Source organism: Anopheles arabiensis, chromosome 2 (assembly GCF_016920715.1).
Source record: "Anopheles arabiensis isolate DONGOLA chromosome 2, AaraD3, whole genome shotgun sequence".
Classification (NCBI taxonomy): Eukaryota; Metazoa; Arthropoda; class Insecta; order Diptera; family Culicidae; genus Anopheles; species Anopheles arabiensis.
In genome coordinates, this window is record NC_053517.1 from 109828006 (window position 1) to 109841994 (window position 13989).

The 13989-nt window shown below is 52.4% G+C and overlaps 2 protein-coding genes across 15 annotated transcripts; one reads left to right on the forward strand and one right to left on the reverse strand.

Moving 5' to 3' along the window:
* Positions 1-211: 211 nt before the first annotated feature.
* LOC120908734 (rhodanese domain-containing protein CG4456) lies at positions 212-3547 on the reverse strand. 5 transcript variants are annotated; one of them, XM_040320050.1, is made up of 5 exons: positions 3276-3541; positions 2948-3161; positions 1375-1560; positions 1039-1204; positions 212-372 (listed from the first exon to the last, which is right to left on the reverse strand). In XM_040320050.1, exons 2-5 carry the CDS (start codon positions 3144-3146, stop codon positions 318-320), a joined length of 606 nt encoding a protein of 201 aa, XP_040175984.1. In that variant the 5' UTR covers positions 3147-3161; positions 3276-3541; the 3' UTR covers positions 212-317. The 5 variants fall into 5 exon arrangements, with proteins under 5 accessions (XP_040175984.1, XP_040175986.1, XP_040175985.1 ...); XM_040320052.1 differs by lacking the exon at positions 1039-1204 and adding an exon at positions 605-764 and having other exon boundaries at positions 3276-3409; XM_040320054.1 differs by lacking the exon at positions 212-372 and adding an exon at positions 621-764 and having other exon boundaries at positions 3276-3547.
* Positions 3548-3960: 413 nt separating this feature from the next.
* On the forward strand, positions 3961-13566 carry LOC120908692. Of its 10 annotated transcripts, none has more exons than XM_040319961.1 (11): positions 3961-4088; positions 5776-6582; positions 6663-7441; positions 7511-7754; positions 7837-7961; positions 8034-8245; positions 8318-8577; positions 8662-9176; positions 11508-11615; positions 11683-11979; positions 12053-13566. In XM_040319961.1, the coding sequence occupies exons 2-11, from the start codon at positions 6150-6152 to the stop codon at positions 13259-13261; spliced, it is 4182 nt and encodes a 1393-aa protein (XP_040175895.1). In that variant the 5' UTR covers positions 3961-4088; positions 5776-6149; the 3' UTR covers positions 13262-13566. The 10 variants fall into 10 exon arrangements, with proteins under 10 accessions (XP_040175895.1, XP_040175897.1, XP_040175901.1 ...); XM_040319963.1 differs by having other exon boundaries at positions 4025-4153; XM_040319967.1 differs by lacking the exon at positions 3961-4088 and adding an exon at positions 4175-4367.
* Positions 13567-13989: the final 423 nt, after the last annotated feature.

Below are 13989 nucleotides of genomic sequence, written 5' to 3' on the forward strand. Positions count from 1 at the left end.
AGATGCTACAAAATAAAAATTGGCCAATTACGTGGCAGAATGTGTTCTGCTAATTAGAAAATCATTGCTTTCTTTGTATACTAGCCGTCCTTTTGAAAGAAATTTGGGGAAACGCTTGGAATGTTGTTAGTGTTGTCTATTTGTCAAAGGTAATTCGACAAAGGTAATTAAATAGGGTCATCTTTAGCGAAGTAATAGAGTCAAAGGACGGTGTTAGGCTGAACGTGTGTAGTTTATTCCACTGTCCACCGTAAACTGGGAATGTTGAGCTAACAGGCCTCTTTAAAGTAGAGTCTAAAATCCACTTCTTCCCCGTCTCACTTTCCCTGCTTTTCGGCCCACTCCGTCCAGGATCCCTTGTAGTTGCGGGCGCTAGAAAAAAAGTAGCAAAACAAACCCGGTTAGCCTATTGAAGGTTCAAAATAAATAAAAGTCTTAATTGAACACATAATAATGGAAGAAAGAGATGAATTTTAAAGACACCACCATCCAACCACCCCCCATCACCAATAGGAAGGATGAATTTCAAAGCGCGGACGATGCGATCGCGTAATTTAGGCCCGTTCTACACTACTCTACCGATCATTTGCACCAAACTACCTACTTGGTGAACCCGAGACTGCTAGCCAGATCCGTCGCCTTTTGCGCCCTTCCACCCATCTTGCAGTGGAAAATCACTTCCGTGCTGGTGCTCGGCTTGTCGCGTCCGAACTTCGCTTTAAACGCTTCATCGTCCAGCTTCAATCCTTCCTCGAGCTGAGGCACTGGAATGGGAAAGTTTGGAGAAAAAAACAAACAAACACGATGCACTTACTAAGCATGATGGTATGAAGGCGCGGAAAGGGGTTAAGCAGGCAAAGAAAATGTTTCGAAATGTGCACCCGATCGCATCGCATCGCAAAAGCAAGCCCCTTTTTACAGTTTGGGAGAAATTAGTGAGCCGATTCGGTGATTGCGGAAGTCTTATTAGTATTATACCACCCGCTAGGAATGAGTTGGAAATCGACGGCGAGAAACAATATTTACTGCGGTGCTTACTTTCGATAACCAAGCTCGGCAATCGCTTCAAGTGCCATCTGACTACGCCGACCGGTGCGGCAGGAAAGGATCAGATAGTGATCCAGCCCCGGCTTCGGCACTCCATACTGTTGGGCAAACGTTTCGTCGCTCGTTTCCGGCCCGAACGCCTGCTTTACCTTATCCACTGTGGAGCGAATGTGAGCGTGATCCAAGATTGCCACGATTGAAGAAACGTTATCGTTAGTGTTGGTGTGCAATAAGGAGGAAAGCAATGGGGCTCACGGGGACAGCAACAGTGTGGAATAATTGAGAATGAACGTTTCGCTCCTTCTTAGAGGGTACATAGACACTTACGGGGAATATTAATGCTGGTAGGAATTTTGCCCGTGTCGGCCAGCTCATCCGGATTGCGGACATCGATCAGCAGTTTCTCCGGGTGGTTGGGCAGGTCCAGCACCTCCTCGTATGTAGCGATCGACATCGTGTTAGCACTGTAGCAAGCGTTGTTGTTGGCCGTCCTGTTGGCTTGTAGGCTTTGCACTGAAACGAACGAATATGAACGATAGAACGTTCCCAGACGCAAGTTGGTAAGTTGGGTATATTTTGGCTGAGTTGTTGGTAGATAATAGAGTCTTATCGGAGTCGGCAAGATAAGGATAATTTTAATTTGGCTGCCACAGATATGGCTGCCAACGAACAACCGTTGGATGTGATATTTTGGAAGCGATAATTAACCTCACGCTTGAACTTATCGTATGCAAAGGGGGAATAACTTTATTACACACTGCAAAGAGATGTTCCCGTTGGCACTTTGGTCACACGACTAAGCCTACGCTTGCCGTATTGTCAAACATGGGAACGTGAATGTTTTGGATTCCGTCGCAATCGTTGCCTTGGCAACATGTATTCTCTTTACACACCAAAAAAACGAGAAGGAAATGCTACAGCTTAAACTGGCAAGTCATGCTTTGCTGCGTACTCCAACCATGATCCGACGTAGTTCTTCACGCTAGAGCGAAAGGGGAAGTGAAATAATTAGGATTAAAAACACAGTTTCGAGAAACGTCAGCGAAATGGTAATTAAATCCACCATATCTTACTTCTTGAAGCCCAACTGGTCGGCCTCGAAAGATGCCTGCCCTGAGCGAACGCCCGAGCGACAGCTGAAGATGATCGGATCATTCGTAGCTGGTTTCTTCCTGCCATACTTCTTCTCGAATTCCTCCGGACTGAGGCTGAGCTCAGTGCGCACGGTTTTTACTACCGAAACAAAACCCCCCATTAAAGCAAACAATTCCACCAACGGTGAGTGAGTGAGAAGGGGCCTCGTAAAACTTACGCGGAATGTTGATGCTGGTCGGTATCTGACCGGTCGCGGCCAGCTCGGACGGTTCGCGTACATCGATCAGCAGCTTCTCCGGATGGTTTGGCAGATCGTCAACGTCCGCAGTGGTGGCCACCAGCTGCGGTTCTATGCAGGCCGGTGCAAACCGATTCCCTCCACAGTCGTTCGGGGCTGCCGCAGTCACCGCCACCAGCAGCAACACCACGGTGCAGCGAGAAAACAACCAAACAATGGGCGCCATCAGCGAGAAAGATGCTTTCGTGAGCATGTTTCAAATGGAAATGAAGCTTTTGTCCGGCAGCACCCTCAGAGACAGAGGCGCTGCGAGACGAAAAATAAAAACCGGTTCCATCGGTCGGATGGAATGCGGCGAAACACAACATGCCACAAGCGAAAACAGGCAAGCCGCGATTCATCATGTCGATCGTACGGAAAATGGTGATCTCATGCAAAGGAGTGTACGATCAACAACCGTGCACGTTTCGCTCATGATTGACAGACAAATGGACGCTGATAATACAGTTCGCTTATCATGTTTTTTTTTTGCTTTTTTCTCTCTTTTATGTACGAAACCTCTCTTACCGGTAGTGGCGAAGCCGCGAATGTTTACACTTGCCATACGAAAAGATGCGTCTTGCCGGATGTCGAACATTTTCTTTGGCACCGAGCAACTAATTTGCGGGCATGTGCGAGCGACCATTACCCGCGGCCATTGACCGCTTTGGGAAAATCGGCGAATGTGTGAACCGACGCACCGTGCTGCACTTGTTCCGGGCAACATTTTGTCACCGCCGGTCTTTTGGAAGGGTGGGAAGAGATGGCGCGATTTCAATGCACAGAATTTGACCGATTAAAGCTCCGTGTGAGCGGGTATGTATGCGTTCAGTTATCAGACAGTCGGTTTACTTACGTAATTAGAAAACTATCAGCTGGCAGGGCAATTTGCGGTGGAGATTTTCCGTACACTTGTTGCTACTTTCGGAATGTTTTGCTTTTAGCCGCTGCCCCCTGCTGCAAGCTAGCTGTCAAACTTCATACTGCTTCCCGGTGAAAAGGCTACACCACACGGAGTGACCAGAACTACCGATTTATCTGTATTCCTACCGATTTTTGCTATGACTACCGATCCATTCAGAGATGATCACCCTTAAACTACCTATAATACAATTCAAATTGAAGCTTCTACCGAAAACTACCGATACAATTTTGACGCTCCTACCGAAAACCGGCAACAAAAATCTGGCTACACTGACTTCAATTCGCATTTGCTAGTTCTTGTTCTTCTTCTTCATTGTTTCCTTTCCGCGAACAACGAAACAGTGGGCTTCAAATGGAGCGAAAATGGTCAAATTTACGCAAAAACGCATCTTTCGTTAAAAATAGCTTCGGCGTTTTGTGTTTGTTTATTTCTTTTCGTGCACGTTTTTGCCACCTATTTTGATGCTAATCAATGTAAAATATAGTCCCAAACGCTTTCCACCTACCATACCGATCCGTTTTGCACGTTTCCTTCCATTTTCATTCATTGTAACGAACCGATGCGTTTTCAAAACAGCGGAACGCGAAAAAAAAAAACGATTGGACCTCGCGCAACTTGCGTGCACCGTGGCGCCACCGGCGGAGAATGCAGCAACTAGCAATTCTTTTCAGATCGGCGGCGCAGAGTTCGTCGTTTGTCGATGCCGGAGTGAAAATCGAATCGTTTTAGTGCTACGCAACGAACGTAAGTGTCGCAAACCAGTGCCAAGCGATGGTCAACAGCGTCGAAATAGGGAATCCACTGTTCGCGTACGTATCCGCACGGTGCTAAAAGTGTCTGTCTGTGGCTGCCCTTTTGCGCGATCGAAGGGGGGCTTTCTCGCGCGCGCGATCATTTTGCGATTGTGCGTAATAATCTGGCCGCAGCAGCAGCAGCAGCGTGCGCAACAGCAGTGTGCAAAGGAAAGCGGGCAAAAGGTCGTGATCGTGATCGGGGTTGGAAAACTGTGTTTGCTGGAAAATGGTGTGTGCGAAAATCAGGCAAGGGTGCTCCCTGAAGGAAGTTAGCGAACGAGCGGGTGGTAGCGGTGGTGTGTAGTGTTGTGGTAGACGCGACGTAGAAGGCACACGGAACAGTGAGGGAAGGGCGCAAAGGCACATTCCATTCATAGCAGGCTCTTCTTCTTGCTCGCTGCGTGTGTCGGGCGCAGCTGTCTCGCTCCGTCCGACGGCATTTAAAGTTCACACCAATACAAACACACACACACACAGCGCACACAGCAGCGGGCAGCGGAGACGGCTGGTTGGCCGACCGAAAGGCAGCATTGGGAAGCCATGGGAAATCATCATTCCCCGTTTGCGGATAATCTAATCACCTGCGCAAAACATGTAAACATCAAATTGGATTAGTTTGACAGACAAAGAAGAAGAAGAAGAGGAAGAATAGGAAGCGAACGGGCAACGGCGACTTGATCGTGTGTGTAACCATCTCGCCACAAATCGCGTACCCAGTGCTCTGTGTACACAGTGTGCTACACACGTGAAGGTGTGTGCGTGTGTCCCTGGTTGATGAGGGACAGACATTCCTTTCGTCCCGCATTCCATCGGTGGTACAATTCACCTCGTTTTGCTGCCGTACCAGTACAGTGGTGTTGTAAAAATCAAACACTCGACGGCGGCACTACTACCACCACCATCACCATCGTCGCGGAGTGGAGAGCATTTGCACACGCGATTTTGCAAGGAATGTGTGGAGGGAAGCGAGATATGCTCCCCAAACACACAACCATCATTACCGCCATCATCATCATCATCATCACCGTCATCATCCGCGACCAGATATCGGTGTTTCGAGTGCTCAAGTTAAAGAGCGCGCGCGGGAGACGCACGCACGTGGGGATGTGCGCGATGTGGCTGCACATTCCATTCCGTATGTGTCATTATTATAACCCTCTCGCATCTTCTTCCATTTTTCTTCTACCGCGAATGGGAAGGAACACACATTCAACATTCTTTCCCGTGCGTTACCTCGATCGTTCAGATGTATATGTGTGTGTGTGTGTATGGCTCCCGATCCTGAACACGCCAGTGTGGACGCAGTTGTGCGTTGTGCTTTGTTTTGGAATAGGCAGCGCAGTAGGCTTAGTTGGGGGGGCTAAGACGATTTTAGCCGGATTAACGACATTCCAGTCGGGCGCATTCTTCCTCACACCAGGGAAGGTGCGTCACACTAGTCTCTGAAGAAGAATTAAAATTTATCGTTTTCTATTGGTTTTGTCCGCTGGTAGTTAACGTACGCAATGCAACGGCTTTGCGCAAAGTTTTATGCGCACGCAAAATGGGATTTTTTTGCGGTTTAGTGTCCTATTGCTGTTAAGTTTCGATACAAAGTGCTCCCTTTTAACACGTTTTTTCTTCTTTTTCCGCAACAGGATGGAACCGTATGTGTGAACCTAAAGCAGCATAATTTATTCACGACCTAAGCAGAGTTGTGCGATCGAGAATCGAGAAGTTTTTTTTTCAATAACGTGTGTCCCAGACCCTGACCCAGTGAAGAGAGAATCTCGATTGATTTGGGAAATGAAACAAAACTATCATTGTGAGTGCTAATCGCTAAAGGCTCTGCCAAACAAATCAGAACGCGGGAAAGAGAACACAACATCAATCGCGCAGTTAAGAAACGTTGCCATCGCGTGTAATTTGAATGATCAGCGTGTGTGAATATCGCAGCAATACAAAGCCGAGTGCAATAGTGGTAGTGTAAAAACCAGGAGCTAGGTGCGAAAACCCTTTCCTCCAACCAATCATGTCACATGGAGGAGCGACACGCTACTCGCAGTACGCTTCGAACGGGGCAGGACCTCAGCAATCGAACGGAACCGGCAGCGGGAAAGCGTCCTCCAACAACGCGGCGCAACAGCAGCAGCAGCCCCAAGTGCCGTCGCTTCCGTTCATGCGCCCTCCGATGCTGGTGACGTCGTCCGGTGCCTCAATGCTGCCGCCACCCCCGTGCCCCCAAACGCCACCGACCGGTGGTGGTTCCGGCGGCGGTGGTGGTGGTGGTTTGCCCAAGTATCCCGGCTCACCGAACGGCAGCCTTTCCGGGTCGGATACGGACGTTTCGACCTCGAACGAGAACCTGTCGCGGGAGGAACGGTACGTGCTCAGCCATGCGCGTGTGGAACCGCAGGGTGAGGAGAATCTGCAGGGAAATGTGACACCGGTGAATGAGATCCAAGGTAAGAATTGGTAAAGAGAGCAACATTTTGGGTAGTTGGCTCATGGAAACACTCTCCTATTTCTATTTCGCTGTGCACAGGACGATTCATTGGCGATAAGTTTTCCTCCAACACTTCCTCGGATTCGACACGGTACGCCACACCGACCGGGGGCAGCAGCAGCCGAAGCATGTCCGAAACGCGCGGCGGTGGTGGCGGTATGTACGCGAACATCGGTTCCGCCCCGGACGGTCCCTCGAACCGCAGCTCGATGGCGGGCTCGAATCGCAACTCGCTCAAAGAGCCAAACTCCAACCGCTCCTCGATGGATGTGTCCCAGTCGTCGTACAACACGCTGATCATCCACGACGACATCTACAGCTCGGTCGCATCGTCCGGGCGGGAGTATGCGGGCAGTCCGCCGCCGTACATGAAGAAGGAGCGGCCCCGCTCGTACGGTGAGGCCGCCCCGGCCGCTCCGCCCATGCAGGACATTTCGGAAATCAACGAAGAGTACATCAACAAGAGCCACGTGCTGAAGCATCTGGCGAAGGAGGTGAAGTTGTCGCGGGCAACGACCGCCCGCAACAGCCGGCAGCAGTCGAGCAGCGGTGGATCGAACGGTGGTGGGAGCGATGTTGGCGAGCAGAAAATGTCGTCCCACGGGACGGGGGGCAGCAAGGCAGCACGGCGGGGCAGCGAAGCGGCCACCGGCGGAGGGAGCGGGAACAGTGCGGCGAAGCTGAAAAGCAAAAGCCAACCCGACCTGACCCGCATGTACGACATCGATCCGGAGGAGGTGGAAGCGCTGGTCAAGGAGAATCAGGTGCTGAAGCAGCAGCTGAACAATTGCTATCTGAAGGTTGCCAAAAGTCAAAAGGTATTTATCCTGATGCGCATTATGGCGTCCAAATATTGATGTCTAATGTACTGTACTTTGGTTCTACAGTTGGAACAGGAAATAGCAAACATCTACCGAGTGCACGAGGAGCTGGTGCAGTCGTGCGATCGGCGGGAGCGTTTGGAGCGAGCGGCCCGCACACGGCTGCAGCAGGACTGCCGCCGACTGCAGGAGCTGAATCGAGCGTTCCGGGACCAGGTGGAGGTGTACCAGAGCCAGCTGCACGCGTCGTCCGATCATCAGCTCGGCCGAACGCAGCAGGACGTGCTTATCTCACAGCTAGTGAATCAAAGTGAGTAGCTTTTTATCGATTCGAGGGAAGCAAAAGAGAGCATATTAACTGAACGATCTTCCGCTCCGATGCTTATTTGCAGACAAATCGCTAATCGACGCCAATCGACGGCAGTGCATCGAGCTGCAGGCCCAAAACGCAACGCTGGAAGAGCAGCGTATCCACATTAACGTGCTCGATACCGCCCTGAAGCGTCTCGAGGAGGAGGTTGGTGTTTGTAAGGTTGTTTGTAATAGACTGTGATGACTGAAATGTTGCCTTTTTTCGCCGAAATTCCAGTGCCGACAGAAGCAGGTGTACGTGGAGCGCTGTGCGCAACTGCAGCACGCACTACAATCGCTGCAGAATGCGAGCGAACGACGCGAACAAGCCGAACGGAAGCTGCGCATCGACTACGATAACGATATGGCGAACCGGAGCGGCAGCAGCACCAACAGCGAAACGGACAACCTCAAGTGGCAGCTGCGCGAAAAGGATGCGCAAATACTACGGTACGATCACATCAAAGCCAGTCTAATGGTCACTCATTCCAATAAACTAATACCACTGCTTACTCACCACAGGTTGGAAGCAGAATGTGCCCAGCTGGAGCAGCGCAATTTGGAAGAATCGAACGTGCGCAACGTGGCCAAGCTGGCGATGGAGCGCAACTCGCAGGAAACGGAGCGCATTCTGGCCGAGGCGAAGCAGGAAAAGATACGCTACCTCGACGAGGCACACGCGGCCAACCGGAAGGTCACGGAACTGCAGACCCGGCTGAAGCTGGTCGAGAACCGGCTCGCTGAAAAGGACGCAATGATTCGTGCGTACCAGGGACAGAAAAGTGTGTATTTTCCCATTTCCCCTTGCTAGTGACCGACCGTCCTTGGAATTGTTTGCTAATAAGTGGCTGTCTTTCGACTTGCAGTTTACGGCGGCTCGACAAACTCCTACGGATCGTACAACCTATCGTCGGATAGCTTCGCACTGAATCCACTGGGAGCGTACAACTCGCAGGCGTCGTACGTGGACGTGTCGAGCGGCGCATACGATGTGGCGACCGGGGCCGGCGCCTCCCTGCTCGACCCATCGTCCGTCGTCGTGGGGCCGTACGGTCCGGCGGCGACGGCGGCCGTCGTGTCCAGCTACGCGTCCACCTACGGCCCGACCACCGTCAGCAATGCTTCCTCCTTCGCCCAGAGCTCCCTCAATCTGCCCACCGGGGCTGGTGTGGGCGGCGGGAGCGGGGCAGGAGGCGGACCGGGCGGTCCGGTCGGTGCGTACTCGTCCCCGGGCAGCAGCAGCACCACCTCGAACTACAGCAGCACGGCCAACTTCGGCGCCGGCAGCGAGCACACGATCTACGACAGCAAAAGCTACGACGCGCAGCGCAAATCGATCGACGATCAACTGAAGCAGCTCGACGAGCAGCTGCTCAGCAAGGTGAGTGAACTGTCGCTGGTGGAGAAGCAGCGGCAGCTGAACCAGCAGGCCCGCGCGCTGGCGGCCAAGCTGAAGGCGGTCTCGGCCAGCGGCGGGCGGGCCGGCTCGTCCGGCCTCGGCACGGCCAGCGAAACCTCATCGGCCGGCTCGAGCGTGGACGCGAACGGCAACGGTAGTACCCTGCTGCATGCGGCCCCTACTAACCTATCCAAGCCGAGTGGCACACGCAACACTGCCACCAGCACCACCACCATTGCTTCCTCCACTACCTCCTCCTCGTCGTGCGTCGGGGGCGCCGGTGGCAAACAGCTTCGCAGCAAGGCGCCCGCCCCATCGATCGCCGCCTCGACGAAGAAGCATGCCCATCACAGCATGGCCAAAACGACTTCCACGCCCGCGATCGCAATGAAGAAATCGCACGGTGCGGCTGTAACCGCGTCCGTGGGCACCAACACTACCGGCAGCGCGACGGTGGCCAGCAGCAGCAACCATGGCAAGAAGCTGGCCGCATCCTGCAAAAACGTCTCCACCTCGGCGACCGATTCGTCGTCCTCCGAGCCGGAAACGTTCTACTGAGGGGCCGCCCTCTTAACGCATGTCCTGTCCCTTTTCTTCCCTTGCTACCTTCCGCATCCCTCACGACCCCCGCGACAATATCATTCCGCCTGCCTGCATGCCGTCAAAACACCAAAGATAGAACAAAACGAAGAAGAAGCAAAAGCTGCATCCTGCATCGCGCACTCGCCCATGGCTACGGCACAACTTCCATCGACAGTTAGCCCTTTGTGCGTGAGTTCGTGTGCGCACAAGGTCCTTTAGTAGTTGGCATGTGTGTGTGTGTAACTGTTATAGTTTGTATTTATTTCTGGAAAAGATTAACTTCCGGTTGTTGCACACACGCACACACACTATATTTGCACACTCTGTGGCCAATCGTTGACCGATATATGGCACCGGGAGGGGTTAGAAGCTGTGCCCGGGCGTGCGAGCGCGCGCGCGCTCGGTCCCAGTTGTGATTAGTATGCTTGTTTTTACACATAATATATCGATATTTTCTTCCGGAAGTGGAAGTGGGGAGGGGGGCGTAGGGGGGGAGAGGGATAGGGCGAGCTCGCTGGAATGATGGGCACCGCGTGTCCCTTCTATACCTTTTACTATCATATTCTCCTTAGCATGTAAGCGGTGTAACTAATTTATTTTGTATAATGCGCTCTCCATCTCACGGGTCAAGCGAGCAACCCGTCGTAAGTATGCCTTTTTGGGGGAGATTGGGAGGGGGAGGGGCTATGTGTGCGTGAGTGTGTATGTTTTATTTTATTGGTTTTTAGCCCCCCCCTTTCCCTTCCCTTGGGTTGCTGGGTTTTCTTCCGCCGAGAACCGCATGACTGCATGACACTAGCGATAATAAGTAAGCGCAAATGAGAAAAAGAGAGAGCGATAGGGAAGGGTTCGTCGCCTACAGTAAGGAGGAGCGCAGTAGGCCTACTACAAATGGGCGCACAGTGGAACAGTGAATAGAGCTTTTAGAATGGATTTAGTAAAGCGTTCTACAGTATGAGCGAAAGGGCAGCCTAACATACATAACCCCGCTTCTCGATAGGTAAGGGATGTGGAATTTTTATCCATCCCCTAGGTACAAGGTCCTAGATTGTAGTGTTGCCATCATCAACCATCATCAACATCGTCATGTACAGTAGGACTCTCGCGTGAACGATTAGGAAGCGCTAGGAAATGGAGGCAAAACAGACGAAATAAAGTCCAAAATAGATGCATTTAAAAAGAAGGGAAAAGCCTTTAAACGCGTTTTTGTTGAAGTGTGTGTGTGATTTTGTTTGTTTTTGTTTTTGAATGCTTTCTTCCGCAAGTGTGTTCCATTTGTTTTAGTGTTTTCCAATTTGTCCAATTTGTCGCTGGCTTTTCACTCTTTGCTGTGCCCTCTTGGCATTATGTTTGACTGTTACGGGTGCCGTTCGATGTGTGTTGTGTTTGGGTAAGTGTTTTTGTTGCCGCTTTTTCTGTGCTTTCCCCCCCGTTTTTTTGAGAAGTGTTCCGTTCGGCCATTTCCCAACCCGTTTGATGACATTCACTGGAAGTTGCAAGCGATGCCACCCACTGCTTGCTGGATGCGTGTGCTCTGCGGTTGGTTTTGTGTGTTTTCGCGGATCTTTTCCTGCTTCCCAATTGCTCTACAAAACCGCACAGGTAAGTAAGTTTATTCATTTACCGTTATTTTTTTAAAAGAGAAACCTATCTGTTGATGCATTTCAATGTAGCTGACCCCACGATAAGTCATAACCTTAGTTCCGGTGTATCGATTCTTCCCCATTCCAGCGAGGACTTTGCTGCTTCCCCAGCCTAACGACCAAGAAACCGATCCAATCGCTGCTGGCCGACGAAGTGTCCGTACTGTCGACGAATAACAGTGAAACGTTTCTACAGGTAATGCAGTAACACATAGTTCGCTGCTCGCTCTTCAATTTAATGCTTTTTTCCATCATTTTTTCAGAATTTGGCCCACATTGGTTCGGACCGGCGATCGGAACAACCGCCCGATCGCGATCAGCTGAGCAACGGTGGCGCCGGCGGCCAGAAGGCGGACGATATGGTGCTGCTAGAGAAGCAGGGTCGTTGCTCGCAGAAGCTCCGGGGCGGCAGCAGCTCGTCCAGCGGCACACTGGGCAACTTGGCGCACGTGTCCCAGACGGTGGGACAAAACATGACCGACATCAGCAACATTGGCGGGACGGGCGGTAACGGTGACGCATCGAGCGGTGGTTCGGGAGTGTCTAGCACTGGCAATAAGGTAGCGTTTGTGTTGGAATGTCCCTTTCCGCATTGTGTCAACCGTTTAACCCTCTTCAATCTGATCGTTCTAGGTTTCGAAGATGTTGTCCGGCGTTTCACAGCAGCGCGGTTCCTCTCTCCCGCCAAGCGCCCTGCCCAGGCCACCGAGGAGCTTGAAACCGCCGCGCAAAATTGAGTACGGTCGGCTAAGCGACGGTGGTAGCGATAGTGGGAAGAAAACGCGTGCCGCAACACCGCCCTCACCAGCGTCCTCGTCGGGGGCTAGCCAGAGTGGCGGTAGCTTGAAACGCTCGGGGCGGGAATTTTCACCCGCCAAGGGTGGCGGCTACGTGGAGATGAAGGACACGCTTCAGCTCACCAAGGACTATCAGGGTGGCACGTTGAAGCACAAAACGTACGGCTCGATGACGACGGTCGGTGGCGGAGGGATGCAGGCGGGTGGAGTGGCCCCATCCAAGTTTGGCTTCGGTTCGTCCAAATCGGGCACGGGGACGTCCGGCCCGGCGGGTAGTGATTATCCTTCCACGAAAAACTACCAACGGCTGGAGGACCCATCGGCCGGTACGTCCGTTGGCCATCATCACAACAACAGCTCGTCCCAGTCGTCGTCCCAGTCGCGGAAAAGCTCCGGCGACAGCTCGGGCACACTGAAGCGCTCCCTGTTGCCCAACACCGGCCGTAAGCCGAACGTTGGTGGCAGTCATGGCATGCCCAAAGGTGGTGGCTCGCGAGATTCGCTGAATTCCGCCTCGTCCGGGTCGAACCACTCGAACTTGGGTCAAACGCGGTCCAGCCCGCAACCTCAGCCACATCCCGCCGGTTCGGGATACAATCAGCAGTCGCATCAGATGACTTCCCGCACGCCACCACGCTTTCTACAGCAGCAGCAGCAGCAACACCACCACCATCAACCATCGACCTCGGTCGAGTCGAACAAATCGAGCTACCACAGCATACCGGCCCAAAGCAGTGCTCAGCACTTTCACCAAGGGTTCTTCGCCAAGTTCCCTGGGTCGGTTCACGCCGGCTCGCCGGTAAGAACGCTGCAGCAGCATCCCAAAACGTCGTCCTCACTACCCAGCTCCAGTATTCTGCATGCGGCCGCCAACTCGTCGGCAACGTCCGCGATCGGTCAGTCGTCGACGGCTTCCCTGCCGCCGAAACCATCCATGCTGGACAAGATGGTGGCCGCAGGGTCGTCCGCCGGTAGCCAGCAGCAGCAGCAGCGACGGGGCAGCAGTTTGGCCCGAACAGAGAACAAGTATCGTATTCAGTTTTGAGCCTGTTGCTGGAGTTGCTGGAGTTGATGTGCAAACGAAGGATGAGTCAGAGACGTAACACATCACACGTGCCAATACTAGTTTGTAAGTAGTCTAGCGAAGGAAGTGGGATGCCTTAGTGCGCTGCGAGTGTTTGATTCCCTGCCCTCCCTGCCCTCCATCCCTGGTGAACCTTTCTGTGTATTAAACTCCCGATTTGTGGCTCCAAATTTTGGTATTTTTTTATAGCATACGAAGCAAGGAAAGAGTGAACTTATAGAAACGTACAGTAAATAAAAGGGTTTCCAAGATTCTCCGTCCTAAAAGACCGAATTTGTTTAAAAAAGGGGGTGTGGCGATGGGGCCTCACTCTCATATATGTGTTCACTTTCAGACACCGCACGATCGATCGCGATCGTCGATTACACAAACGCCTCGCTGGCTCAGTGAGGTGACCTCCTAAACGAGCGCGACTGAGCGATTCGTATCTAGTCCATTCTTCTTCACTAACGGTAACTTTCGCGATCTTCACCCCACACCGGTTCGCGATTTTGGAGCACGGCGGACAGGGCAGGGTGGCAAAGAGCAACCGCCATCCGACCTGGAGTGATGGTTAGGGGAAGGGGTAGATGTGCTGGCAAAGTGAAACGTCTCCGATGCGCAATGCGCGCGCCAGGGTCCGCGGGCGAGATGAGAAGTGGTTAAACAACTTTCCCGTTTCTTGTTCCGGTTTGCTTGCCTGCGTGAAG